This window comes from Oreochromis aureus, linkage group 7 (genome assembly GCF_013358895.1).
Source record: "Oreochromis aureus strain Israel breed Guangdong linkage group 7, ZZ_aureus, whole genome shotgun sequence".
Lineage (NCBI taxonomy): Eukaryota > Metazoa > Chordata > Actinopteri > Cichliformes > Cichlidae > Oreochromis > Oreochromis aureus.
In genome coordinates, this window is record NC_052948.1 from 46,648,568 (window position 1) to 46,676,562 (window position 27,995).

The 27,995-nt window shown below is 40.6% G+C and overlaps 1 protein-coding gene and 1 long non-coding RNA gene across 6 annotated transcripts; one reads left to right on the top strand and one right to left on the bottom strand.

Annotated features, from left to right (window-relative positions):
• Window positions 1-317: 317 nt before the first annotated feature.
• prrc2b (proline-rich coiled-coil 2B) lies at window positions 318-26,303 on the top strand. 5 transcript variants are annotated; one of them, XM_031754447.2, is made up of 31 exons: window positions 318-485; window positions 4,933-5,110; window positions 5,219-5,396; window positions 5,748-5,850; window positions 6,184-6,247; window positions 6,416-6,559; window positions 7,154-7,467; window positions 7,607-7,731; window positions 7,835-7,998; window positions 9,017-9,104; window positions 9,197-9,365; window positions 10,050-10,389; window positions 10,485-10,675; window positions 11,372-11,555; window positions 11,719-11,926; window positions 12,227-14,269; window positions 14,461-14,627; window positions 17,356-17,471; window positions 19,148-19,289; window positions 19,864-19,940; window positions 20,101-20,373; window positions 20,511-20,612; window positions 20,773-20,965; window positions 21,055-21,152; window positions 21,289-21,416; window positions 21,574-21,814; window positions 21,974-22,141; window positions 22,293-22,372; window positions 22,583-22,664; window positions 23,394-23,603; window positions 23,845-26,303. In XM_031754447.2, exons 2-31 carry the CDS (start codon window positions 4,996-4,998, stop codon window positions 24,010-24,012), a joined length of 6,675 nt encoding a protein of 2,224 aa, XP_031610307.1. In that variant the 5' UTR covers window positions 318-485; window positions 4,933-4,995; the 3' UTR covers window positions 24,013-26,303. The 5 variants fall into 5 exon arrangements, with proteins under 5 accessions (XP_031610307.1, XP_031610310.1, XP_031610309.1 ...); XM_031754450.2 differs by having other exon boundaries at window positions 14,464-14,627; XM_031754449.2 differs by having other exon boundaries at window positions 11,722-11,926.
• On the bottom strand, window positions 25,292-27,893 carry LOC120441235. Its single transcript, XR_005613904.1, has 2 exons — window positions 27,757-27,893; window positions 25,292-27,320 (listed from the first exon to the last, which is right to left on the bottom strand). It is a non-coding gene; the product is annotated as an uncharacterized LOC120441235 (long non-coding RNA).
• Window positions 27,894-27,995: the final 102 nt, after the last annotated feature.

A 27,995-nucleotide genomic window follows, 5' to 3' on the forward strand; every position in this document is an offset into this window, starting at 1 on the left:
AAATTACAGGTGTGAGTCCAATTATAACATCTCCTATTTGTCTTGTTATTATTTTGTATTTTAAATATCAGTCAGTTTAACCGCTTTCACTGTAAAATATCTATGCAAAAATCAATTTCATACTTGAAAAAAACTGCTGTGCTTTGTTCTATCGTGTGTAGGGGTCAATCAAAAAGGGCTTTTGCGGGTTAAGGGCCTAGAAATATCAAGGGAAGGGTTTGTGTGATTTCTGAAATCAAACGACAGGGGGCGATGTCGTGCTGGTTACGTCGCTCTGTGACGTAGGACGTAGTGAGCCGAGCCGATCCAGCCTCCACTCTGCCCTGTTCATTCTCAGGCCGGGTAGGACCCCAGCAACAACATTGCAATCGGTTAAACCTAAAGAAGATTTGGCTGTACAATCGCAAGCCATCCTTTGAGTAGACAACATTTTGTGGAAATTTCTCACCGTCACTGATCAGAAGACACTCCAAGTTGTTGAATCGGTGAGTTATACGTGCAGATAGCTCCGTGGGAGCTCCCGGTTCGCTCGTCTTCTCCGCTGCCCAGTTTTATTGTTGCTTTGTTCCTGGCAGCAGCCATTTTTAATCGTCTTGTCCTACATTCCCATCGCTGTATTCAGGCCGTTCAAAAAGCCAAGCGGGATTGGGAAAAAAATAAGCACAGGTCAGAGTATTTTATAGAGAATTTCCACAGAAAAGCCTGTATATCCCCAGTAATAAAAGCACCACTGTAGAAGCACTGAAAAAACACCGGTTGTAATTTGTCATCCTCCACTGGAAGTTCTACGGGATTGCTGTTTCGCTAATTTTCCAACAAGCTGGCAGTGTCAAGGCTGTTAGCTGAGGCTAAGTTAGAGCAGTTGTTATGGAAAAAAGAAAACAGAAAAGCAGCAGTTCACATTTTTTGTGTGTGTCTTCGTCGTTTAACTGTGAAGTTAGATGACTCTACAGGACCCTCACTACGACCATTTGCTATATACATAACCATATTGGTTTAGCCAGCACTTAGCATATTTTGTCGCCGAGTAGTAGCCGCTACATCTTAGATCTTTGTTAACGTTTGTGTGACTTTCTTGCAATTTAACATACAGTAAATTGATAAGTGTGTTAAACAGACCAGATACGATCGATTTGTAGTCTAAACGATGGCATTAGGCTTTGACTTTCTTGTTTTTGTGCAGCATTCGCTGATGTCAGTTTTGTGCTGGAGAGCTTAGCATGTATGCTAGCATAAAAAAAGTGAGAACTGTAACTCGGGTGAAACTAAGATTTTAACTCCAAATTTTTGTTTTACGATTACATAATGCCCACTTTTATTGCTTGTGGTGTTTTCTTTGGGGTTTCTGGTGGATGTAGCCTTTTGAAATTCACAAAAGTCAAGGCGGAGCTAGCGTTAGCCGTCAAGGCGTTAGCTTACACATCTCAATGTATTTTTAAAATTGGTTGAGTTTGGAGAGGTTGGTAGATTTTATGTTTTTTTTTTGGTGCGAGCGACCATAACCGAGTGTATTGCATAACTAAATTTAGCTTGATAAACATATTTATGGCTACAAGTCTGTGTCAAACGCCTATGCGGAGCTTTTAACCGAGCGGCCTCCACTGTGCTATGGATTGACGGGTGTTAGCTTCAAATGATATTTACTATTATTTAGATTTGCAAATACGATAATCCACTAATGGTTGAAACCTTAATTTCATTCACACATGAAAATACTCCTAGTATATACTAGTGCTCGTGTCCTATTACAAATCTATCAAGATGTATTTTGTTTTGATACTGTGTTATTCAAGACACTGAAAAATCTGCTCATGTAGCCATCATGAAAAAAGACGCTTCAACAAGCACAACAACAATAATTTTAACACTGGAAAAAAATTACATGAAACTGTTTAAATGAAGACAAAGGAGACATTTGTAACTGTGTTACAAGGTTGTGTATTGCTTAATCACACTGAAAAAGTAAATCACCATAATACTATTTGTTTACGTGTGTGGTTGAGTAGCCATATCTAGTTTTGTTGATGCTATGGCTTCTGTCAGCTTAACTTGATGTTTCTCACTAAAGTATCCTGTAAATTCAAATAGTTTCTGCAAACCTCCATCATTTGTTCAGAATAGTTCAACACTGAATAAAGAATAGATGGAAATGGAGTTTGAACTAGCCAGGAAAGAGAAGGAATTCTTGGCATTGCAACATTGTGACATTTGCTTCCTGTCAATATGGACATGCTTGAGTTTGATTTGAATGTAACATGTCAGATTATTTTTCTCAGGTTGTGTTGCATAAAACATTTTTTCTGTTACCCAAAGAGATATTTAGCAATACCGGCAATTATAATTAGGTTTCAAGACAACTGCTACTGAGATATTGGGACACAGTGCCACATGTATTTTTATATATTGAAAAAATTTTAAAAGCCAAGATGTTGCATACCAAAAGCAAGGTTCCTGGCTGTAATAATCACACTGGCTTACTGTTTTCAGTGTAAACTATTTCCTATTAATCATCAAAGTCCATCCATTTTCCTAGCTGCTGGTCCATTTCAGGGTTGTGGGGATAGTGGTTGAGCCCATCCCAGCTGTCACTGAGTGAAAGACCTGATACACTCTGTACAGTTTGCCGGTTTAACATCAGGCTAACACATTAAAGACAGATAACCATTCTTCGTGCTTACATTTAAACCTGCAGCCATCATTCATGTCAGGACCTTAAAGTGGCAATGGTAGGCCTAAGTGCATAAAAGAAAAAAAAAACAACATAGGGATGTGCTTAGTAATTGGTGTCAGGTTGGATTTTTTTTTTTTTCCCCACTCAGTGTTTCTTGAAATTGTAGGAGAAAACTGGCCTTAACATAGGATGACATTGTTATTGATAATTTCTTGAAAGTTGGTGGCATTGTTTGGTTTTAGCACTAGATATTGACCTGGACATAATATCAGATATTCATTTAGTCTGCATTTCTTTCTTTCTTTTTCTTTTTCTTTTCTTTTTTTTTTTTTTTAAGCTCAAATATTGTGAGAGTAATTGATGTTTTTAAAGTTTGTAGTGTTTTGTATCACATGGTTAGTCCGGCCTTAATCTTTTGTTGGCTGATGTTTACCTGCAGAGGTTATTTGAAGACTGCATAAAGATGTTCTATGCATGCGTACTAAAACATAAGGTCTGTATGCCTTGATAGTGTTAATTTTTGTGTTTTTGGGGGGGTGGGGGGTTACATGTCTTTTAAACCATATCCTCAATACATTTTCCTGCTATAGACGAGAGAAATGGCAATTTAAAAAATGTGCAGAAATTCACCAGGAAAAGAATGTTTAAAATCATGTGAAACAACACGTTGAGTTACAAAGCAGATTTGGATTGCTTCAGAAGAAATTTAGTATATCACGGTAAAAACTACACACATGGATTTCTTGTATTACCTTGTTTCATGATTCATATAGAAGCTTCTTTCAGCAGTTCCCTTATTCACAAGGGGTCATCACAGCAGATGGATCCACATATGCAGCTACTACCCAGGGATTTGTCTTCTCCTGGTCTTTCAGAATAGATGGCTGTATTGTGGTTCAAGTTTATGTGATAAACCACTTGAATAATGTTGACTTGAGATAATATCTTAAGAAAATGATCCCAATAGGACAGTTGTGCAAGTATTTCCTGTCACCCAAAGACTTGGTCTTTGTAACACATGTGGTGTCTGAAGGGAGCATCTTTAAATTTGACAGTACAATATATTGGATTGAAATTTGCAGTGAACAACTTGTTTCCATGGATTTTAGAACCTATCTACTGCATCCCTTCTGAGGTGCAGTTAAATTTATTTGTACAACTATTTCAGTAAATAACTGTTGTTGTCCCTGCCTCAGAGACATTGCTGACAATGTTCAGAGGTCAGACAGAGGGGAAAAACAAAACTCATGTCGAAGTGAATGTCCACGATAGATGGTAATGTACAGGGGATATTTGCGTCAAAGAAAGAATAGCAGTAGTGGTTTCAAAATCATTTTATTTAGATAAAAATTTAAGCTACACAAAATGTATTTTTATGTGGTTAATTATACCTTTGGAGAAGTATTGCCATAAAGGCAAATACATAAACGTACTAATCTGTGTTGAGTCTAGCTGGAAAGTATAAAATTACTTCTAACACTTAAATAAATGAATTGCCATTTGTAGCCGTTTCATGTTGGTTAACACCGTTCACCATATGGGTATTATGGAATACTTTCATGGCCTCATTATTTATTGATATTGAAAACACAATTCACACCAAAATGTGTTGGTCTTTTGGTTCTTGGTAGGTTTTAGGTTATGAAACTGCTATATATGTGGTAAAGAGATGCATTAAAATAAAATCCTGACCCCTGGCACCCACACTGAGGGACTCTGGTGACCTTGTTTCATTATGATGTCGGAGGCATTTTTGCTGCAATGGTTTGGGTTTCTTCTTCCCTCAGTGTGAATGGTCAGTGTAATTCAGTGGAAGTGTTGATGAAACATTTCTGTAGGGAGCCGTGGACCCATCCAGAGAGGATGTGATATCACTAAAGTGTTTCGATCATATGCTGTCAGCTTAATGGCTGTTTTGGTTTCACACTTTGCTTACATGCCCTATTGACTTACTTGGAGTGTATTAACTGATATTAATATATAATATTTATATTATATTAACTTGTATATTGTTTACTCATGTGTATTATTCCTGTTAACATTTATCTTTTTTATTTACATGGGTATTTTGTAAACCAGTATTACATGTAGAATATCTCAGTTACAGTATGCTGTGTTTTATAGTTTTTGGTTTGGTCTGTATTGACAGATTAACACTGAATATTTACAAAGATGGTGAATTAACATTGTTTATTCTTGAGGTTTGGTTTTTCCTTGGGTGACTTCTGTACTAAGGTGGATATTTCATTTCCTCTTTTTAGAATCAGAAGGCACTGGGAAGAGGCGCAAAGAAAAATTTCCATACTAGATGACATTACATCGCAATGTCCGATCGTTTGGGGCAAATAACCAAGTCCAAGGATGGGAAAAGCAAGTATTCCTCACTCAGCCTATTTGATAAGTACAAGGGAAAATCAATAGAAACTCAGAAAAACACAGGTAAGGCTCATTTTGTTTCTCTTGTACTTTTTCCTTCATCTGTTACCTAGTTTAAGCCCCTTTACTAATGTTGGTCCTACTTCTTTATCTACATGTTTTGTCTCCCAGTAGTTCCGCGACATGGCTTGCAGAGTCTTGGTAAAGTGGCCACAGCCCGGCGTATGCCCCCACCAGCTCATCTGCCGAGCTTGAAGTCTGAAAACAAAGGAAACGATCCCAACGTGATTATAGTGCCCAAAGACGGTACAGGATGGGCGAACAAGCAGGAACAACCCGATCAAAAGAAGTAAGGCGTGTTTTATAGACCCGCTCTCTCTGATTTAAAAAAAAAAAATAAAAAAAAATATGTCAGTCAAGTAAATTAATTATGCTATAATATTTTTATATTTTCACGTAGTATCATTGCACTGGGAGTCAGACACCCTTTTTAGTTGATTACAGTGGCTGAAATGGAAATGTCCTTCCTGAAGTATCAACATTGACATTAAACTCCCATATTTTTCAGGGTTCAGTGTCAGGATAAAATAAGTTAAAGCTTTGATCTTGATAGAAGTCAGCTGTTCACCAGGAAGAAAGAGAAGCAGTTTAGAGGCTTTTGAGGGTTAATTTCTCACAGTTGTCTTTTTATTTTTCGTAGTTCTGTTGCATCAACACCACAGCTGCCGGAGTTGCAGCCGCCGCTGGCTTTGCAGAAATCTGTCTCCAATCTTCAGAAGTCCTCACCGGTAGCCAACCAGGAGGTGTGTATGAGTATACATATGCTTATAAATCTGCTTCAGTCATATATTTCTTGCAGATTTTCGTTAACACATTGATTGTGTTTAAATGTTTTGGGTTATTTGCTAATTGAGAGCTACTCATATACAAATGAGTGTCTAGTAGATATTCTAATGAAGACTAATAATGGCAGAAAAGCAAAGAATTATACCTTCTTTATGGAGGAAAGCTCACATTCCCAAGTTGAACAAGAGAGGTTGTTAATATTTAGGATAATTTCTCATTTGTGCCTCGAAGGTAGAGAAACTTCCATTAGGTCTGTGGGGATGGTGACTTTGGTTTCTTAATTTTCACAGAACACAAACACAAGTGGACCAAAGCAATGGGCCCAGCTAAATGGAAAGGCAGTAGAGCAAGATGGTGAGTCATTCATTAATTCAGAATAAAGTCTGTTTAAAATGAAATGTCACGCAGTTGGTGTTCAGTATGCTGTTCAGATTTCAAACCCCAGTTGAGAAAATGGCTTTCTGTTTGCTCAGCTCAGACAAGCATCTCTCTTAATGCCGTGTCTTTCAATATCTACATCAGGTTCAAGGGCCTCAAACCGACTTCAGCCCTTCTCTCACGAGGAATTTCCCACACTGAAGGCAGCTGGAGAACAGGACAGGGCTGGCAAGGAAAGAAGCGGCTTCGATCCGTCGTATGGGCCCGGACCAAGCCTCCGCCCCCAGAGTAAGTTCTGTTCTGTGCTTCACCTTCTTTAGTAATTGGTAGTCTCACAGATAAGATTTGCCTCCTGGAAGGCAAAGTATTAAACTGGGAGACATTACTTTATTTAAGAAATGAAGGAAAGAGGGCAGTTTTTTCAGAGTTCCTATAACCTGCATTACATGCTACTTGATGTAATTTACTTTCATAGTTTGCAAGCAAGCTGTCTTTCAGAGCAGAAATTTGACAACTTTCTTACTAACTACTACTGGCTCACACCACCCACCCTCACATTTGGCCATGATCTGTCCATGCAGGCTGGGAACTCGATAAAATATTTCTGATTTAAAAAAAAAAAAAAAAAAAAAAAAAAGTATTAACCAACTCTTTCACTTGTAATTAGTTCTTGAAATTACCACATTGAGTTGAGATGAAACAACATGGTCAGTGGATGTGTTTTTAAATTATAGTCATTGCTTGTTTTCAATTAAAGTTGTTACCTATTGCTATTTGACATTCAGTGCAGTTCCTAATTCCACGGGGATTTTGACATTTTATCAGTTTAGGTTGGTCCGGTCCTCTAATTTCCCCCCCCCCCTTTTCTTTTTTTACTTCTAGATGTGACAAGCTGGAGGGAAGGTGGTGGCAGGAACCTTCAGCCCTCATCCCTGACCCTTAGCCTGCCAGCAGATCCTGAGGGTAAGGCCACTGCCCTGGCTGAGACTGGCACCCCTCCAGCCTCGTCTCACCCCTCCTCCGCCACAGTCACCACCTCATCTAGTACGGTGACGGCTCCGTCACCAGGCCCTGACCCCAAGGAGCCTTCCCTGCGACCTGCCCAGCCTGTCCGCAGAACAGCCGTCCCTACTGCATTGCAGTACCAGCTTCATCACACTTCAACTGCTGTCTACCATGACATGTTGCCTGCCTTTGTAAGTACTGTATGACTCATAACATTACAGGTCATTGTGGAAGAAAACAACATGGCCTGCTTTTAGATACAATCTAAAACAGAGTGTTTGGCTTTTGCATGCCTGATATGATCGTCCTGTGTGGTGCTGCTGTTTTCAGATGTGCTCTAAAGAGACACGTGAAGCTACGGGTACAGACCATGTTCCCACCACCGTAGCAGCCCCCGCCCGTTTTGACAGCAAACCTACTTTTAGGCAGAGCTATGCCAAACCTGAGCTTGTAAAGTAAGTTCATTTTAAATATCCAAGTAGTTATCCATTTTTCAGCAGTTTGACATAGAGATCTGGGATACCTAGCAGTTGTTAATTTGCCACAATCTCATTGCAGTGGTGACGTAAGGAGAGAAAATCGCTTTGTCCGCGCTGCACCTCGACTTTCTTCGCAGCCTATCCGTAGACCTACTGACAGACCACTTCGCCCAGCCATTATTAATCCAGAGGATTTGAAGGATCTGGATGAGCTTGACAATGACTGTGAAGATGGATGGGCTGGTCAGTATATCTTAGACATGTTTAATGGTCCTTGACACTTTCTCACTGTGAGTTTCTTCTATAGCTTGTGAATATCTTTCACCATTATATTTTTATGTGTGGAATGCTGTATTTATCACTTTCTAGTATTCATTGTTGGGGCCTTTCGTGGTTGGCCATAGACTTATACATGATCAGTCTGTTAATTTGTCTTACAGAAGGTGATGAGTATTTCCCATCATTTTTGACCATTTTAACAAAAAAATAAATTTCACGGTAGATTTCACTGTGACTGCAAGCTTTAAATTGCAGTCACAGGGATCTTTTTCCTTTGGGAGAGGGTCACAATCTCATTAGTGGCCATTAAAATTTCTTATATGGAGGAAAAACCCTGGGGATGCATGATATGTCTGTGGCTTATAAGTAAGAAAAAAAATGTTAATGTTACTTTATTAAATGTGTAATGTGATCAAGAGATTCCAGTTAAAGGCTTGGAGTGGTGCTTTCTCTTTATCTTGTCATATCCTCAATGGTGCAGCATGTGTACTTTAGGGTAATGCTAATCTTCCTCACACAACACTGCGAACGGTCATGTGTATATTTCTCAAAGCAAAGCCACAGAGGACACAGTCAGATGGGCTTTGTATGTACTATGAAAACCAAATACCAGCCCGGTAGAATTTGGCAATTGCTGATGAGATCCAGTTCCAGCTGTGGATTTTTAATAACAGTTTTCTGGTTGACTGTTGTTAAATAAATGGGATGTCGGCCTACCTGTTTAGAGCAAATCAAGTGACTTATTCACCACAGTCTGACAGATAAATGGGGGAAAAAAGAGTTGCTTTAAACTGTGATTCAAAAGAACAGGGTGACTGTTCTTCACAATACAAATAGAAGAAGAAAGAAGAAGAAACTGTTTGTCTGCTCAACCTCACAGCTAGCGTTACTTCACTCTATAAATACAGCCAGGACAGTATAGTTTAGACCTCACCCTGATTCACCACTGTGACTGACTGTTTTGTTTTCCCCCTGCCCACAGGACTTCATGAGGAGGTTGATTATAGTGAGAAGCTCAAATTTAGTGATGATGAAGAAGAACACTCTTCCAGTGACAAAAACAAGATCTGGTGAGAGCACGTCCCTAAAGGCTGCTTATTACTCTAAACACTCCAATTTTGTCTTTATTTAAAAATGTGTCTGGCTTTATTTTTCTTTATAGGGCTGAATGGGAGAGGGAGAGAGAGAACCAGCGGGACTGCCATTCCTCCCTTAGCTCGGGGGAGGCATCTTACCCACAAGAGGGTCCAGAAGAGAGTTACTCTTACCAGCATCACCACCACGAGCCTCCCAGGAAGACCAACGGCAAATATCTCTCCACAGACACCCAGGTAGCTATGCACAGGGCAGTGTTTTTCCATTTCAGCCCTCCTCTTTTGAGATTACTTACCTAAGATCAAATTATTATGATGATCACTGTTAAAACACACCGTTTTCTTTAATTCCTTTGTGACTGTGGAACGTTATAGAGACACCACTATAGAGCATATGAATAGCTGTCTGCCTTTACATACCCTGAAGTGAGTCTGTCATTGTGAATTAGGAGATATGACCTTGCGGTAACCATAGTGATATGTCTAAGCACTTTTCACTTGCCAAGTCCTTTTGGTGTTTGTTAGTTGCAATTCATTGTAGAAAATCTGTCAAACCACCCATCTAAAATAAACTAAAGGTACCACAATATTAAAATATGTCTTACAATAAAAACAAAGCTTTTATTTGTTCCCAGGGTGACTGGTTATTTTAGCAAGAGCTACTATAGGATATGCAATTTAAGAAACAGGACAAGTGTCCTGTGACATATGGGTAACAGCGAGTTGCTAGTCCTTTTTTTTTCCCCCCAAAATAAATTTAGAGTGAAATAAAATCTAACGGACCTCCTTACTTTAACAAAAGAAAAAAGAAAAAAAAAGTTTAATATTAATTTATTATATTATATTATTATTTAATTTATTGGCCTGGACTAGTAAGGGATAATCTTCATCACTCAAGTTCCTCCCTTTTAACTCCTTTAGGTCCAACAGAGAAACCAAGGAGACCCACCTGCTGACCAGGATGATCACCAGCGGCAGTCTCAGGTACCAGCTAGGGCCAAGTATGTGTCGCCTGAGCTGTCTGAGGCTGTTGAGAGAGCCCGAAGGCGGCGGGAGGAGGAAGAGAGGCGTGCTCGTGAGGAACGTCTAGCAGCATGCGCTGAAAAGCTCAAAAAACTGGATGAAAAGTTTGGGAAGACTGAAAGGCAGACATCAAGGACAGATGACAGCCAGAAGGAGGTAGAGGGAAAAGAAGTTCCACTGTCCCCAAGTCGGGAACAGAGTCGAGGCCACCATGATAACTGGCACTACAGCACAAAAGGTAAAAAAGAGTGCTCAGTCCTTTTTATTTTATATAAAATAGTGTTAAAAATGCACAAATGTAACTATTCAAGTGTGTTTTATCACGATGTGCAGATGGAAGTGAGTGTCCCTCGGACAATTCCCCTGGCCATAGTTACCGTGAAGAGTCTGGCTTCTCTACCTACCGTGGCAGTGAAGAAGATGGCCCAGAGCCCTCCTCACCATCAGGAGACTACAGTGGGCGTCAGCCATCCAAACCAGTGCCACCCCGCTTTCAAAAGCAACCACAACACCACCAGCAGCAGGTGAGCACCAGCTGATGCCAATAGCTTCAACTCCAAATTAAGGAGAACTCTGGTTTCATTGCACTGTTCTTAATAATATGGCCCATGGTCATGTTAACATTGCACTGTCCACCTTGGTTGTAGAGATTTAGGAAATGAGGAGCTGCACTAAAACATCTATAAATAATGTAACAAATGTGCGACAGTAGCCTTTGGTGTATATTCGGGTGAAAACCATAAACTCCCTGCAGCTTTACAGAGGCACAGATTAGCCATCTGGAACTTCTAGTGTTACCGCATTCGGGATCTCTTAGAGACGGCTTGCTTGCTGACCTTATTATGCTGCATTAGGCCGCTAATACACCTGGTCAGCCCAGGCAAGTACATCTTGTGTGTTGGAACTGGTCACCTTCATAAAGAACAGCCACTTTGATATTGACCATGATGGGGTTGTGCTAGAGAAGTGAAACTAGGATAGTTAGAACGTTAGGTCTTAATTTCTTGAGAAGAGAACCTTCAGCATCTTGGTTCATTCTAAAATATATGAGAATAAATGTACTTTAATTTTTTTATTATGAATGCTAAATGGTGAACAATATCCTGCTGACTTTGTTAGCTTAGCCTGGAAATGTCTTCAATTAGTTTGTCTCATTTTACACAGAACAGACGGTGTCCATTTTGCCCATTTATTGAATGTCTATTGTGTGGATTTTAAAGGAACAAATGTTCAAGATGCAGCATTGGCAGCAGTCAAGTCACCCTAATCCATCAGGGTCAAGCCACACTCAGCGGGGCTACTACCCTCCACATGTCCTCGGTTTTGATCCGCGCTGGATGATGATGCCACCTTTCATGGATCCCCGCATGACCCAGGGACGGTCTCCTGTTGACTACTACCCTGGTAATTACTATATCTGTATATACTTAAATGTATTAAATTTAAACAAATAACAGGTGGTTTGGCCAGACACATTTGTTTCGGTATAGACAGACTATACAGTCGATAATGGAAGGACAGACACACCTGAAATCATGTTTAACATATGTGATTGATTGATTTTCAGCAGGAATGGTAAAACCTATGATGCACCAAGATCACTTGAACAGTCCCGGTTCTGATGAGGGATGCCATCCAAACTTGCCTCAGGAGAGACGAGCGCCTTCCACTGAGCCTTACCCAGTGTGGAATCAAGATGGCTATCCCTTGCGTAGCTTTACTCCACCTTACCAGAGACAGCGTGAAAGCTCGGAAAGCGGACATCCTGATGACAGGTAAGTTTATTGCGTTAGAATTCTGCAGTCCTTAAATTAAGGCATAAGGCCCTCTTGTGTTTTAATCTGTAAAACTGAGCACTTTAATAATTCCTTTAAGTCTTCTGAATTGCGTGATTACTGAATTAAAGGATATGCTGACATTATTTTTAAGTATATAGAGAGGATTTTCTTATCAACACTGTAAAGTGCATTTTTTTAAATGGGATCTATGTTGTTAAGGGCAAGAGGCTCTGTTAATGGGCCTCTGTCTGTTTTTGTCATTCCTAATCTTTTTTTTATGTCTCCTCGTATCCACAGAGGTGATATGGCCTCTTCCCAACAGGACTCCTATGAAGAGAGGGCCAGTGATTGTTTGTCCCACACTCAAGATGATCTTCCCCATCACAGTTATCAGAGCCGAGGTTCAGACAGAGAACAACATGACCAAGGCTTGCTCACCACGGCTCAGAACCTCTCTCAGAATTATTCAGATGGTGAATACCCAAAGCAAGAGTCGAGAGACAAGCATCTGAAAGATGGCCTTGAATCCCACGACGAGGCCTTAGATGGCTCCACAGACAACTGGAAAAGAGATGGTAGCCAGAAACAAGACGGAGGGGTTAACAGTGCCCAAAACCAGTGGTCTGAAGCCAGTTCCAGTTCAAGTAGTGTCAACCAGCCATCTGAGGCTAGTGGACGCACCTTGACACGCAGAACCGGGCCCATCAAGAAACCAGTTCTTAAGGCCCTCAAAGTGGAAGACAAGGAGAATGAAAAGCCTAAACCTGAGCCTGAGGAGAAGCCTGTCCCCTACCGCCTGGAGAAAGAAGTCCTTACTAACGTTTATGACTTGAAGAAAGACAACCAGCCTGCCAACAATAGGCGTTCTGCATCACCTGTGGTTGAAAAACAACCTGAAGAGAGGCAGCGCCAGTCTCCAGCTCCGTGTAAAATTGACAGACCTCTGAGCATCCACAGCGATGACTCTCCCAAGGAGAACACTTGGAGCAGTGCTAAGAGTCAGTCACTTAGAGATAGTCAGGAGAACCGAGAACCCCAGGCACCACGGCGCAATAACTGGATCTTCATTGATGAAGAACAGGCCTTTGGTACAGTGAGGGGCACGGGTAGAGGCCGCAGTCGAGGCTTCCGGGAATTTAACTCCAGAGGTGGAACCCGTGGTGGCCGCGGTGGAGATAATCTCAGAGGTGTTTATAACAACAATAACAACAGCAGTGGCAGCAGCACTCAGCGAGCAGGCAGAGGTCGAGCACCACCCAGGGATCTAATCAAGGTGGAGGAGTTTCAGAGGGGCAAACCCCGTAGGCGAAATGTCAGTGAAACATTGAGTGAAGCCTCAGAGTATGAGGAACTTCCCAAGAGGCGTCGCCAGAAAGGATCTGAAAATGGAGAAGGCTATACAGAGTCTGGGGATGTCCGTAAAGCTGATAGAGACTCTTGGAGATCCAACAAGGTGTACACAGATGATCAGACTGCCCCAGATTCCAGAGAAAAGACCAAGGTCACCAGAGGCTTTGGAAATCGGGTGCTGCCTCCACGACTGAACACCACTGGTAGTTACAGTCGAAGCTTTGGAGGATCTAGAGATATTTCTACATGGAGGGGCCGTGGGCCTCAATTTAGCGGCAGCAGTAGTGGCTCGATGCAAGAAAATGGTTATGGTCCTGGAGCAGAGACTGCTTACTCCCGCAGACCCCCAGTTGAGCGTGACGCTCTCAAGTACACTCCTAAATTTACTGGCTCCTTCATGGAAAATGGAACAGAGGAGCGTGAAGGAGAATACTACTTTGACAGTGAGAACCCTGACAGACAGATTTTAAGGAGAAGGCGTCCTCCACGTCAAGACAAGCCTCCGCGCTTCCGTCGTCTACGACAAGAGCGCGAACCTGGCTCAAATCAGTGGACAAGTGATGAGTACATAAACGGAGACTTTGCAAATCCCTGGCCAGGTCGCTCTAAAAGCACTGGCGATGATAACTGGCCCAGTGGCCACTACTCTGGACGCTCTAGCCAGCATGGCCAGACAGAGGAATGGGAGACGGGTTCAGACAACAGCGACTTTGGTGACTGGAGAGAGAAACGGAGTGGAAGTGGAGGCATTGCTACACAGGGCCATGGCGATATGCCCTCAGACTCTGGCCAGGAGCCAGGCTCCAGTGAGAAGAGGGAGCTTTCCAAGAGAAGCTTCTCTAGTCAGAGACCATTGGTGGAACGGCAGAACAGGAAAGGAGAACCATCACTGCTGGACGCAAGCAAGATGGTGCGTGCACCTGATAATCCCCCCACCTCCTCATCGAACAGGAGTGACAGCTGGCAGAACGGAGGCACTTCTTGTAAAAGGTGAGGTGAATAACTTACTGACCAGTCGGCTGTTATAGCTGCTTAGAAACCAACAACATTGTCCTTTGTTATTTGTATGATGATGACTATAATTTTGATTACAAGGACACCATTTTCAGTTACTCAATTTGGTTTATTTTGAAAACACACACACACACAATTTAAGCACTTTTTCTATGCCCTGTTTACAGCAGGAGTCCAGATGAGTCAGGCTCTGTATACAGCATAGAGCAGCTGCCAGAAGAGAGGGAGCCCATTGAGCCCACTGGGAAGAAATTAGACAAGGAGCTGAAGCCAGGACCTGTCAAAACAGACATCGCTGAACCGCTGTCCCCATATGAGCTCAGCAGCTACCCAAGTGAGTCCAACTTTCTTTCACATCTTTATGGAACCAATAGGAAATGCACTCCGATGGAAATTAAGTGTTGGCAATGGTGTATTTTTAGTGTTAAAAATACTGTAAAAATGTGTATTTGCTTTCATTCATTCCTCTAATCCCCTTGAATCTTGTTTGTGTTATGTGATTTTGTTTTTCTTAACATGTGTGGAATCAGACAAACTTGTTTAAAAATTAAGTTGCACAGCTGCAGAACAGCAACTCCTGTGTTCTGCAAGGTGAAGTTCATGTCTGTTAATATAGATTGAGAACTAAACACTCAGATAATGTGTTAGAGGTGTGAGGCCTACAAATAGTACTCTGTGCTCTTGTCCCGACAAGCTGAAAAGCCAGTAAATAACTTTTTATGGCAGTGTCCCTACAGCAGTAGGACAATCCTGTTAGCACGCAACCCAGCTAACGTGGCTAACATGATAATTAACTTTGATGTCATGCCCACAGGCCAAAGCTATGTGGAAAATTTAATGCTGAGGGATAACCATGGGTGGTGGAAACAGATTTGCAAGCAATAAAGAAGTTCTGGTGTGGGCTACTTTTTTTTTTGTCTCACTTCAGTGCAAGCTAAACCCAGCTGGCTTGCTGTTTGCAGTTGAAGTCTGTTCTTTTCTCTCTCACTCTGTGTGTTCACATATACTATATTTTATATACAAATTTCTACCCCTCAGCCGTAAAAGGCGCCATTACCATGCTGGTGTAGGCGGTGATGACACAAGTTTCTGAAAGCGATAACTTGAGAACAAGGAAACACAGGATTTTAAAATAGAGATTGACAGACCACGTGACTTTCGCGCATTGCTTTGTTGGTACCCGTGGCAACAAAATCAAAACACTGCATCAAGCGCTAGTATTTCCAGCACCGGTAATCATTAATTCTGCTGTTTTAATCCCTACTTGCATTTTATTTGCCCCAAAAACAGTTATGTACAAAACGACGGAGAACACGGCAGGTCCGTACAAAGACAGACTTGACGAAAAGGCAAAAAAAAAAAAAGGACGAGGAAAAAATCAAAGGAGTGAAAGGGTTAGACCCATACAAGCATACAGAGTGGAGTAAGGACATTAGCGTGCTGCCCAACTTTCATCAGGGACATATTTATTATTATATGGTCCTAAGTGTGAGTGCATACACTCACAAGATGTTTATTAACTTCAGATCCCTGCAACAAGCCCAGGTCCAGTTTACTTTGGTGATTTGGACTATTCCATTTCACAGCTCTTGTTACATTTTTTTCCTTTGCGTTGGCCTGTACAGGAGATAATCTACTTGTCGTTTCAGGTTGTAGTATTACACAACATTTTCAGATCTAATAGAAATAAAATGAGTGTTTCGTAATTCATTCAATTTATTGTCTTTATTTATAACTGGCATTATTGTTTCATTCTATTATAGAATCTTACAAGAAAGAGGCAAAATTGTATTCCATTATGCTTTATTAGCTGCTTCGGTAAGAAACAAATCAACGATGCAAAAAAAAAATAATAAAAAATTGCAAAACAGCATACTGGAAAACAGTTATTCATCACTTGATTGCTTCAATACAACCCTTGGGCACATATATGCGGGACGTTTCGTGGCTGTTTTGATATTGCTCTCTCTCAACCGATCAAATCTCGCTGTGGTAGCAGCTTTTAAACTCAGTATGACCCAGGTTGACAGAGGGTGCCCAGTCTGGATCGCATTCCAGCATTTTGTAAGCTGGTTTTCCTACAAAACACAACAAACATTAGCCCGCAAAGCCACAGTGAACAAAGCAGCATAGCGCAACGAATTCAATTCAAATCAATATAAGACTTATTTGTAACCTACATCAACAATTATGTTATGGTAAATTACGTAATAACTACAACAGAAGACTTACCTTTGTGGAAATGGTTGAAGCAGACTAACATGTGAGCTGGAGTGTTCTGAAACGTTATATTTGGTCTTCGAATGGCTGCAATCCAGGCCATCCGTCGGCTCTTTGTTACTTCGGAAACATGGCTTGAACAATTTCTCTTCCACGACGTGATCCGATAAAAACCGATCTCTTTACCCGTCGGCTTCCCGTGGCTGTCATGCGACTGGCTATTGCAGTTAATAATACAACAGCTTCTTGCCATTTTTTGTTTCTTTTTATCGCTGTGTGACTGTTTTCATGTGAAAGCCTGCGTGCGCTAGTACCGCTTGCCACTCGTTCCCAGAATCCTTTGCAGTTTTACCCCGGAATGACGTCACATTTTCAATCTCTATTGATACCATAGGTGTGTCTCATAAAACAAAAAAAGCTTGAGTGACCTTGAACTCAAGGTCAGAGGTCAGATCTTCTGAAAATCACCTAGGAATTTCAAATTTTATACCATAGATGTATCTGATAGGAGGCTGAAGTGTAGCTTTGTAAGGCCGCCAGTATTTTTCCTTTCGTGTTTTCAGACAACAGAATAACTATGATTTTTTTTTTTTTTTTTTCTAGGTGCAGTGAGAATACCATTAATTTATTTTGAAATAGTAAAATTAATTGAAAGGTCTCATATTTTAAGGTTTAAACTGTTGGGAGAAAGTCTTTAGCGGCTGTACATTTTACATTAGATAATTTAATTCAGGGTAAAATGTATTAATGGAGCATTTTACACAGGTACAGATACAATTCAGCACTGAAGCTTTTACTTGAGCACTCATGATTTTTCCTCTGACAAATACTTTGTTTTGTAGTTGAAGGAGACGCAGGGGGACCAGTTTCAAATCCAGATGGATACCAGGATGCCTTGTCAAAAAAGCAAAGACGTCCACAGGAAGATGACAGGAGGCGGAAAGAACAAGGGGCAGCTGTAAGTTTAACATACACCAAATTCTAAATACTCAAGAAATATTATTAGTTTGTTTTGTTTGTTTGTTTGTTTGTTTTTTAGTAAAAATGTCCCTCCTAAAATGTGTTTAATTCAGAAAGTCGTTGTTATGACACTGTTGGCCCAATATGTGAACTGCAGTCAACTGTCCTATTGCTCCCTTTATGAGTCCTGCAATGGTTGGTTGTTAATGCTCTTTAGTCCTCAGTCACCAATCAGTGAGCAGTTGGCAGATGTTTTCAGGAAAGTCACTGTCTACTATGCAAAGTACTGCTGACCATGGCAATCTCCTTGTGAATTCACAAGGAGGTTTTTGGGCAGGCTGATTTTTTTGCCACATATTTTACCTGGCAGCAGCCAGTTAAGCTACTTCACACCCCACTGAGAAATATACCTTTTTCCCCAGGTGACTGGTCGCCAAGGGTTAGCTGACCGATGTGATATTATCTACCTAGAATGGTATAATACAGTCTTGACGGGGTTTACATGAGCAAATCAGTTCAGCAATTCAACTAAACCCTTGCTTGTAAATTGGCACGCCTCCCGCTTTCAAACAACTTTGCCAAAAAATGCTACAAACTAATCGTCACATTCATGCATTGTTGGAGTTGGAGCAAGCTGGCAAGCTTACTTAATTGTTAAGTGATACAGCAATGACCTTTTGATAATACTGTTCGAGTCCAAGCTCCTTCTGCATTGGCAAAGCCTCTTGTCTTTCCAGCTTGCTGCAGCATGCTCGTTTGTTTCTCTACAAGATGTGAATCCTGAAAAGTGATTCAGTTGTCATTCTACACATATACAGCTTATTTTTTCCATTACTATTAGATTAGTAATGGAAGTATATTAGATATATGAGTTTAAAAACTGAGTGTGTGCACTCTGTCCTCTCTGAGAAAGGATGACTCGCAGATGGGCCAAGGAGAATTATGGGATAGCGATTAACCCCTCTATCATGACCTTATAGTAGTTGACTTAAATCACATAGCAACTTCGTGTTTAACGTTGTTGTGAACAGTTTTATTAAGATGCTCTGTTGGCTGCTATGCTGTCAGTTTTTGTTGCGTCTTTTCTTCCATATAATTGTCTCTGACTGACTGACTGCTGAACATGTGCTAAAATTTTAAAGTAATTCAACCCTTACTTTAACATGTCCAAACAAAACAAACAGGCACAAATACATGGCATTGCTACTCTTTTTGGATTACACAGTAGATACCTAGTTCAATAAGTGCTGGCTGTGATGCCTGGACTCTGATCTCTGGGAAGGTGGCTGCACTGATCCCTTAATTACACTTTAAAGAATTAACTCATTACATCAGACATTGGCATGTGAAGAAGCGAGGGAATGTGTAATTTTTTATTTATTTTTTTTTATCCCTCAAGTGTAAAAAAATGATGGCATAGGAATTTCACATATGTACCATTTACCAAAACTCTGGGACAAGTTAAAATCTCAGCAATGACTCAAGGAAGTGATCTAGGATTTTCACATTTATAACTCAGGTGCATGTACAAGGAAGCTGAGGGGGGTAGCACTGGAGGCCGGCAGTATTTTCTAGGATATATCACATTATATTTACACAAAAGTGTTCATTGCATTTAGTTGCTTGCCATTTTTACACAGCCAACCTTGAAGCTTTTTCTTTTAACCATCTTAGGTACCAGTGAAAAACAGGACAGTCACTTCCAAGATGCCACCACGCTTTGCCAAAAAGCAGGGAAGCATGAGCATTGAACAACCCGAGGAAGGAATTTCTTCTAACAATCTGGGAACTGAAATCTGGGAGACCAACAGCTCAGGTATTGTTATTTATTTAATTTTTGGTCAATGCTTCATTGAGATATGCATTTTGTTATATTAAACATAAACCTTTAGCCTCGACACACTGACAGCACATACAGTCAGCCCCATGAGTTTTTGGGCAATTACATTTTTTGAAAGGTTACCTTTGTTCACCATCACAGTGAACTTAAACAATGAAGGCATGCTTTAATAAGTGCAGACTTCTATATTTAATTTTAGGGCTTTAACAAACGTTTTGCACCAACTTAAAGTAATTTTACTCTCCCTTTTCCAGGGACTCAAAATTAACTGAAATTAACTGACGAGTCCTTTCATAGCTTGTGGTGAAGCCTGGGCACTCGTTACTCCATGAGAAATTAATCATTTAATCTAACCTACATATAGAACAAGAGCATTGTAGTATTATTCCCAGTATTTATGGCAATCTATGGCTTTCAGTAAAGTCCATAAAGAACAGATGTTGTAATATGAATATGCATAATATGAAAGCTTGAGTTTTTTGTGAACATTTTGGTTTTCAAATGATCGCATTCTTCATTAATAATGGTGAGGTTTGTGTATCTGTTTAAGCTCTTTCAGTGCAGTCTTCAGGGGGAGATTCATGGACCAAACAGGTGTCTTACACTGGGAGTGAGCCCAACTCTGAGGTAGTGTGATGCAGCTGCTACTAAACTGCATGTTTTGTGGGGGTTTTTTGTTTGTTTTTGTTTTAAATCTCATTTTAACTTTTTTTCACATTTTCAGTGTTGTTCTAGTATTACTTTGAAAAACATAGATAGACTTGTAACATTGCATGTTTTGGGACAGGACTCTGATGCCGGCCCAGAACAAAACAAAGAGCAGCACAAACCAGGGCCCATCGGAAATGAACGCTCCCTGAAGCACCGGAAGGGCTCAGAAGGTGTCGATAGGCTGGAAGGTGGCCCTATCACACCAGTCAATGGTGTGGACCTCCATGTGGACACTGTGCTGCCTGTCCCACCCATTGAGTTTGGTGTCAGTGCCAAAGATTCAGATTTCAGCCTGCCGCCGGGTTCTACCCCAGTACCCGTGTCCAATCCTGTGAACAAGCTTCAGGACGTAAGTGACTTACTGTACTTTATAGAAATTAATGAAACGAGCTGTAATACATCTGAAACCATTAATGGAATAGTGTCCTATTTGAAAATAAGAAAGTTGATTTGTAAGTATTTATAATCTTCTTTGTCCTCAAACAGACGGCTTTGAATCAGAGTATCCCCATTCTGCGCTCCAACCACCTGCAGCCTGGCATCAACCTCAACCCCATCTCCTTTCCCTCTGCTGATCTCACCCTCAAGGTATTTAAATCACAATCCAATGTCAGATAGTTTTTGTTTTTTTAGATGTATAACTTAGAAAGAATGGTACTCCTGTTGATTTGTGGTGCTTCTAGTAGGAAACATTAGAAAAACTCTGATTTGAAATGTGCAGCTCAGTTAAATGTTTGTGTCTCTGCAGATGGAGTCAGCACGCAAGGCGTGGGAGAACTCCCAGTCTCTTCCTGAGCAGGGCTCTCCTGGTGGCAGCGCTTCAGGTGCTCAGCCTCCCTGCAGTGCCGGCTCATCCACTGGTGTCAGTTACAGCTCGTTTGGAGGCGTTTCCATGCCACCAATGCCCGTTGCATCGGTAGCACCTTCCATGTCCATGCAAGGTAAAACTACATTTTGTTTCTTGAGTTTGATGAAGGATTTATCTTAGAGGAGGAAATGAAAGTTTGTTTGGGTTTTGCCCCTGATGCAGGTAGTCATATTCCCCCGCTGTATCTGGATGGTCACGTCTTTCCAAGCCAGCCACGCCTCGTACCACCCACCATGACCCAGCAGCAGACTTACCAACAGGTAAACACACACACACACACACACACACACACACACACACACACACACACACACACACACACACACACACACAAACAAACAGGCTTGCTTGTGTACCAGCAAATCGTCATGATGCTGCATGTGCTCACTCATTCAGGCGGCTGCAGCCCAGCAGATTCCCATTTCTTTACACACGTCTCTTCAGGCTCAGGCTCAGTTGGGGCTTCGGGGAGGTCTGCCTGTTTCTCAGTCCCAAGAGATGTTCAGCTCCATTCCCCCCTTCAGGTACTGCTTGCTTAAAGAATTTCCATATTGCTTCACTTCATTTATTTAGAAAGCAGATAAAATCTTTTTGAGAGGTTTTTAAAAAAAAAAAAAAAAAAAAAAACTTTTTCCTTTTGCTCATTGTGTCGCTCTTCTTTTCTTTTCCTTCCTTTTTCAGGTCCCAGGTTTACATGCACCCCAACTTGTCACAGCCCAGCCCCATGGTACTGTCAGGTGGAGCCCCTCTCAAGGGCCCATACTCAGCTTTCCCTGGCATGCAACCATCAGACATGGTTAAACCCCAGTCAGGCTCACACTACCAGCCTATGAATGGCAGCCAGCAGCTAGTCTATGATAGCCAGATGAACCAAGGGCCTGGCATGGGCTCTTCACAGTTAATGGACTCTCAGCTCATTCAGGTTTGTGGGCTGATGCTGCTCAGGACTAAAATATTCATTTTGACGTATAAGAGGATTTTAAAATTGTACATAGTGTTTGTTTTAGCCTAACAAATATAAGCCGTCATATAAATGGCATTATATATTAAATGCTTAAAATCAATTCTTCATTCTCACCAGGTCACTATGCCCCTGCCTGGCTCTCAGCTGCGTTATGGTTCAGCTCAACAACACCTCATCCTCCCGCAGTCCATCCAGTTGCAGCAGGGACAGAACTTGTCAGTGGGAGCCCCACGCCGAATGCTACCACCAGGGTCGCAGGCAGCTGTCATGACTGGCAGCAGAGAGGTGAGCCTTACTGGCTTCATGTTACTCAACTTTCCATCCATCAGATATCTCACCACTGGTGTGCCATTTTTACCTGTTACACCGCTGACCAATACTGAAATTCCACTACAGTTGTCTGACAGTGTACCTCTGTGTGTCTCTCCACTCTCAGGGCTCACAGATGGAAATGAAAGGTTTTCAGTTCTCTGAGAAGCCCAATCATTCCCCAGGCATATCTGGAGGTTCTTACAGGTCAGTGGAAATAATTTGAGGAAGGTAGTAGAAGTTAGTTATGTAGATCTTTTTATCACTCCAAATGTACTCCACTGTGAAACAGTGCACATTTGGCAAATTCATTTGTAATATTATTATTATTATTATTATTATTATTATTATTATTATTATTATTATTATTATTATTATTATTATTATTTATTTATTTATTTATTTTTTTTATATCAGACCTGGCTCTGCTAGCCCCAGCGGGAAGCCCTCTGGTCCTGGGGGACCTGTAGGCCCTCTGCCTACACATTTTGCTCAGCAGGTATGGATTTTTCACCTTAAAATACTACCATTTATTTTTTTTTAATATGACCACTGTTTTAAAAGTGGGACGCACTATACATGATTAGTTAAATGCACCATTATGCAATTAGAATATAGTATACTGTAAAAAAACCCTTTCCATTACCTTGGTTTCTGCTCATACAGAGTACTAAGTACTAGTAAGCTCTACACTTTACTTTAAAGAAGAGATGGGGAATCATTCTTGTATTTACATACGGTATCAATTTCAAAGTCATAGGAGTTTGAAATTCATACCGTATGTATATTTACTAGGAGGCTGAGGGGTAGCACTGGCAGCCCCCGGTATTTTATGTCTAAGCCAGCATCAGGCTTGGATTTGAACGTTATTCAAGAAAACTGTCACAGGTAAATACAAAAACAAGAATATGCACTTACTCACTTGGGGTTTATTATTTTAAATAAATAACAGCAGGACCAAGATTTTTTTTTTTTTTTTAAAAAGGTATTTGTTACTGGTCTCATTTCTGCTCAGTGTGAGTCTTTGATGCTGCCGTTGATACTGCTGCCAATATCATATCCTAATATAGGATCGCTACATCCCTTAACCTGAACATCAGTATTTGGAATCTAAAAGTCAAGTCTAAAAATGTGTTAAGGAATTCAGCACTTGCTAATTATTTGCATCTCATTTATTTCCCAACCCTTCACCTGCTTTTCCTCCTGTTGTTTCCTCTGTGACCAACAGGTCCCTCCTGCTCAGGGCAGCATGGTGATGCACATGCGGCCCCCCACCACAGGCCCCTTCCCCAACCCTATTCAGAGACCTGTTATGCAGGTCAATAAGCCCGTCATCATCCGTTCCCCCCCTTACCCCAATCCTGGCCGTGACCCTCCCCACCCCACCCCTCCTTCAGCTTCTGAGCCCCCGGTCAAAGGGCCAGAGGATGGCATGAAGGTGAGCCACCCACTGTAAATATAGGTAATTTAATTTAATCCATTTTATTTTTCTCTTATTTTGAAATGCTTTTCATGTTCACTGTTGTGTGATTTGACTTAAAAATGTAACATTTTTTTGTGTAATTCATTTTCAGTAATGTGAGACTTTTATGGTGCTACATAAAACACTTGTTGGTGCATATATGTAAGACTTACCAGGCACTACTGTTGCTTTAATAAGTCCTGTCTTTTTTGTACAGAATAAAACAATAAGAGATGTACGCAAGGCAGTGGGAGAGGGCAAAACACCGTCCGGGGGCATGACCAGCAAACTCCAGGAGCCCCTACCTTCCACAGGCCAAGCCAAACCAGCACGCACTGGAGCCATCAAACCCCAGGCTGTCAAAGTAGAAGAGGGCAAGGCGTAATAATGGACCTTAAAATCCTCATCACCACCAAGCCTGCCAACACAAAGCTCATTGACCAGTGTCAGCCTTTTTAAAACCCACCTTACCCCCAAGGCTCCAAGGCCCGGGGCCTGCAGGCAGACAACATAATGAATTGCCCCCTCTTGAACTTTCAGAACTGGACACTGTTATTTCACATCACGTATAGAGATATATAAATATATATAAATATATGCATAAACACAGTCTTTTAAACAGATCTCTTCAAGGTCCTCTTTAATTTATTATTAGTCACTTTTAAGGGGATATTGGTAAGGAGAAAAGACATTTTGTTTTTGTGTGTGCGTTTTCTCTGAAGTGGGGGAAGAGGAAAATGGCCAGCTCACATGGTTCATTTTCCATACCGTTTTGCCAAACTGTAATTACTCCCTGTTTATGGACTGCATCCCTTAAAGACCCGACAGAAACTTCATACAACTGAGAAACAAAGTCTGTTAACTTTTTTTTTTTTTTTTTTTTTTTTAAAGCAAATTTGAAATGCAGTGGGGCACTTTTTGTTTTTCTTTGGTATTTTTTCTGGTAAATAAAGTCACAACCCAGACATCCATACTAATGCTAAAAGACTTATTTCATTAACCCAGGAAAAAAATAAAACACAATTGTTGGACATCATGCATGTCAAACATAGCAGAAGTCAAGTGGATCACCTCAGAAATGCGTCTTTTTTGGGCTACTTAACCCAACACATGAACTGCGTAAAAACTGCTTAGATTCTTAGAAACTCTTTTTTTTTTTTTTCCTTTAAACTGTTCTTTGCTTTTAGATTCTGTTGATCACTCTGTATGTAAATTGAAAGGAGAAAAAAAAAGAGATGGACGTTTTACCAAAATTATGTTGCTTCCATGGGAACTTCACTGGCATCGACGGCGTGTGCATGTGATGTGTTGAATGTGTGTAAACTTGCAGGACATCTACCTAGAAGCTAGCAACATTTCACAAAGACTGTACCTTGACTCGGCATTTATTATGCTGACGTGTGCTCTGTGTGCGGGGGTGTGTGTGTGGATTTTGATTGACCACGCTGAAAACATTTGTGGGCTCATTGTGAAGTTTTGGAGGGCTGAGAGGTGGGCATTCAGTTGCTGTAAAAGGACCCTCAGACAGCCGATTGAAATGTTTGCTTTCTTATCGCTTTGCTTGGGCCGTAATGAAATCAAACTGTGTTAATGAACATGTGATGTAAGCGATTTTTCTTTTTTCCTTCTTTAACATCCATTAGTGTTTTTTTTTTTTTTTTTTCTTTTTCTTTAGGGCTCCTGAAAGACTTTCATATTGTTCAGATCCCATTTCAAAATTAGTGAGGGGAGTTATTGAAAAAAAAAAAAATCTCATCACTATTTGATAATTCAAAATCTGGTTTCTGAGGTGGCACTAGCAATAAATGCAGCCTAACTATAATCACAATCAGGGTCCAATTAATTTTTTTCCTCCGTTAGAAGCTTATTATCACGAACGAGGAGCGTTTGCTTGTTAAACTCAAATCCACCCAGTGTTTTTTTTTTTTTGTTTTTTTTTGTGCAAGCACAGCAGTTCCAGCAGACTACGAAGGACTTTAAAAAAACAAAAAACAAAAAAAGTGTGTTCTGTTTGAAAATGTGAAGCTGATGGAATCATTTATTTTTGTTCGTCTTCTGTTTTTGTAACGGGCGCTCACTTTGAAACTCACGACGCCCCTGCCATAACTGTTACTACTTACTATAATGCTCCATGACACTACAAATGTTTATCTTTACGACAGTGTTTCACTGCTATATGTGTATACGCATACTTAACTGTACAGTTGAGCCTTGTGAGCAAAGGGAGGCTTAAACTTACATTTCATTTTAGATATTGTGGCACTATAAAGGATTCGATGTTAAAAAAAAAAAAAAGAAAAAAAAAAGGTCACCGTGTTCTCAGAACGGACTGCTTTCACCTGTTAGGTTTATCGGGCTTGGAGTGTGGGGTTTTTTTTTTGTTTTGTTTTTGTTTTTTTTTGGCCTCTTACCCCTTTCTGGGAAGGATCTTGGCGCTTCTCATCATTGTACCTGCACCGCAATGTTGCCCATTTTGAGGTTTTTTTGGGTTTTTTTTTACTTTTAAGATGCATATTTCAGTTTTTTCACAGAGGACCAGTGCTTTCTACAGCTGATCCAGCATTCTATTTATCCTCTCTGACCTTTATCCTTTCAGGTATTTGGTCATTACTCTCCCTTGTTAAAGAAAAAGAGCTTATTGAGAGAAAATAAATAAAGCAGTTGTGATTTCTTAAATGCACTGTTGTTTCTGTACTCTCACTCTCGTACCTCAGATTCTTCTGATGACAGCAATTATCGGGATGAATAGTTTGCAGTTTGTTGAATCTGCGGTGTCCTTGAAGGTTAACTGTGTACTAAATATGTGAGCTTCAAAGGAAAGTTTCAAAAAAGGCTTTTTAAAAGTTATGTTATTTTTGTCAAACAGAAAGCTCTGGGGTCAAAATCGGCCTGCTTAAGACGATCTGGCCCACTGAAAAATGTGAAGGGGAACATGGATTTTGTGCTTCTCAGTGTATTTTCATAGGTTTTACAGCTTTTCCTCCATGCCATTCATGCTATCCTAAGGTAATGAAGTAATAGATGAACATTAAATTAAGAGAATATGAGAACTTTTTGGCTCAACAGTTTAAAAAAATAAAATAAACAAAAACCTTATTTTAGTATTGTAGGACAGCCTGGCCAATAAGCTACCATCATTTTTCAGTAGGAAATTTTATTTATTACATAAATATATTTATTACATATTTATTTCTTACAGTTTAAGCCCTGAGAGTCATTCTGACAGATTTCTATCTTTGTTACAGTAACATTTCTTTATCATGTAGAAAAAATGAGACGTACTGTTGGAATTATACTTGGGTTTTTTGGGGGTTTTTTTTAATACAATGATATCTTAAGGATTTAATGTGTGGTTAAACTTCTTTGTGCTGACAGAAAATAGAATTCAATTTGGTCTGGCCCACTTAAGATCAACTTTGACATACCCCATGAAATCCATGCAGGAAATACACTTATCAGACACCAGAAAAGCAAGGCTGGGTTGGACTCAGCCTTGCTTTCGCCCTCAGATTAAACTTTTTTTTTTTTTTTTTTTTTTTTTGTTGTTGTGCATGAATTCAACAAGTTGCTGGAAACATTCCCCAGAGATTTTGGTTCCATTTGTTGACTGCACATCAGGATGCGAAACTCCTGTTCCAGCACATCCCAAAGGTGCTCTGGTGGACTGAGATTGGCTGTGGATTCATTCCAAAACTGTGGACATAAAGGGATGGATATAGTACGCAACAATAGATAGGTAGGCTGTGGCATCTAAATAATGGTTATTGATTTACTTTGTATGATCAGCAAGCACTCAGATTAGAAATTCTAGTAAACTCCCCAAGGCCCACAAAATAAATGTAAGGGTCACGAAAACTGAGGAGGCACAAAAAGAAAGCTCCACGTATTTTTCTGCCTTTTTTTCCCCTTTACTCTCAAAAAAACCCTCTACTCTCTTCAGATTTGTTTACACCCACTCTATTATTCGGTCAGCAGTGGACACACAATGCAGGTTTTTGTGTCTTGGGGGCAACGCCTTCGCTGCTTTATTTCTTTTGTGCCGTACATTGTTTTACTGTCATCACAAAGTTATCTTTAGTTAACGTCCACATGTATTAATAACTTCCGTAGTAACACAGCAACAACGCACCTGTGTAGTTCAGGCACAGTGACGTCACTCGGGTCAGAGATTCCGGAGATTTTTGCGGCGTAAAAAAAACCAAAGGAGGCGAGCCTGGACGAAGAAAGTTTCTCCTTCCTGCGTGACTGCGGAGCGGGAGTTTGCATACCTCACCGCGCAACTTTCCACGAAGCTTTTCGAGTGTTTCTTAGTGAGCTAGCTAAGGTAACTTTTCTTTCTTCTTCTTCTTCTTCTTCACTGTCTGAGGA

Excerpts from the sequence above, each read along its gene's own strand:
- prrc2b (XM_031754447.2), top strand. The coding sequence starts at position 4,996 with ATGTCCGATCGTTTGGGGCAAATAACCAAGTCCAAGGATGGGAAAAGC. Across the intron at positions 9,366-10,049 it reads ATCTCTCCACAGACACCCAG|GTCCAACAGAGAAACCAAGG; the intron begins GTAGCTATGCAC and ends TAACTCCTTTAG. Across the intron at positions 19,290-19,863 it reads CTGGGAGACCAACAGCTCAG|CTCTTTCAGTGCAGTCTTCA; the intron begins GTATTGTTATTT and ends TATCTGTTTAAG.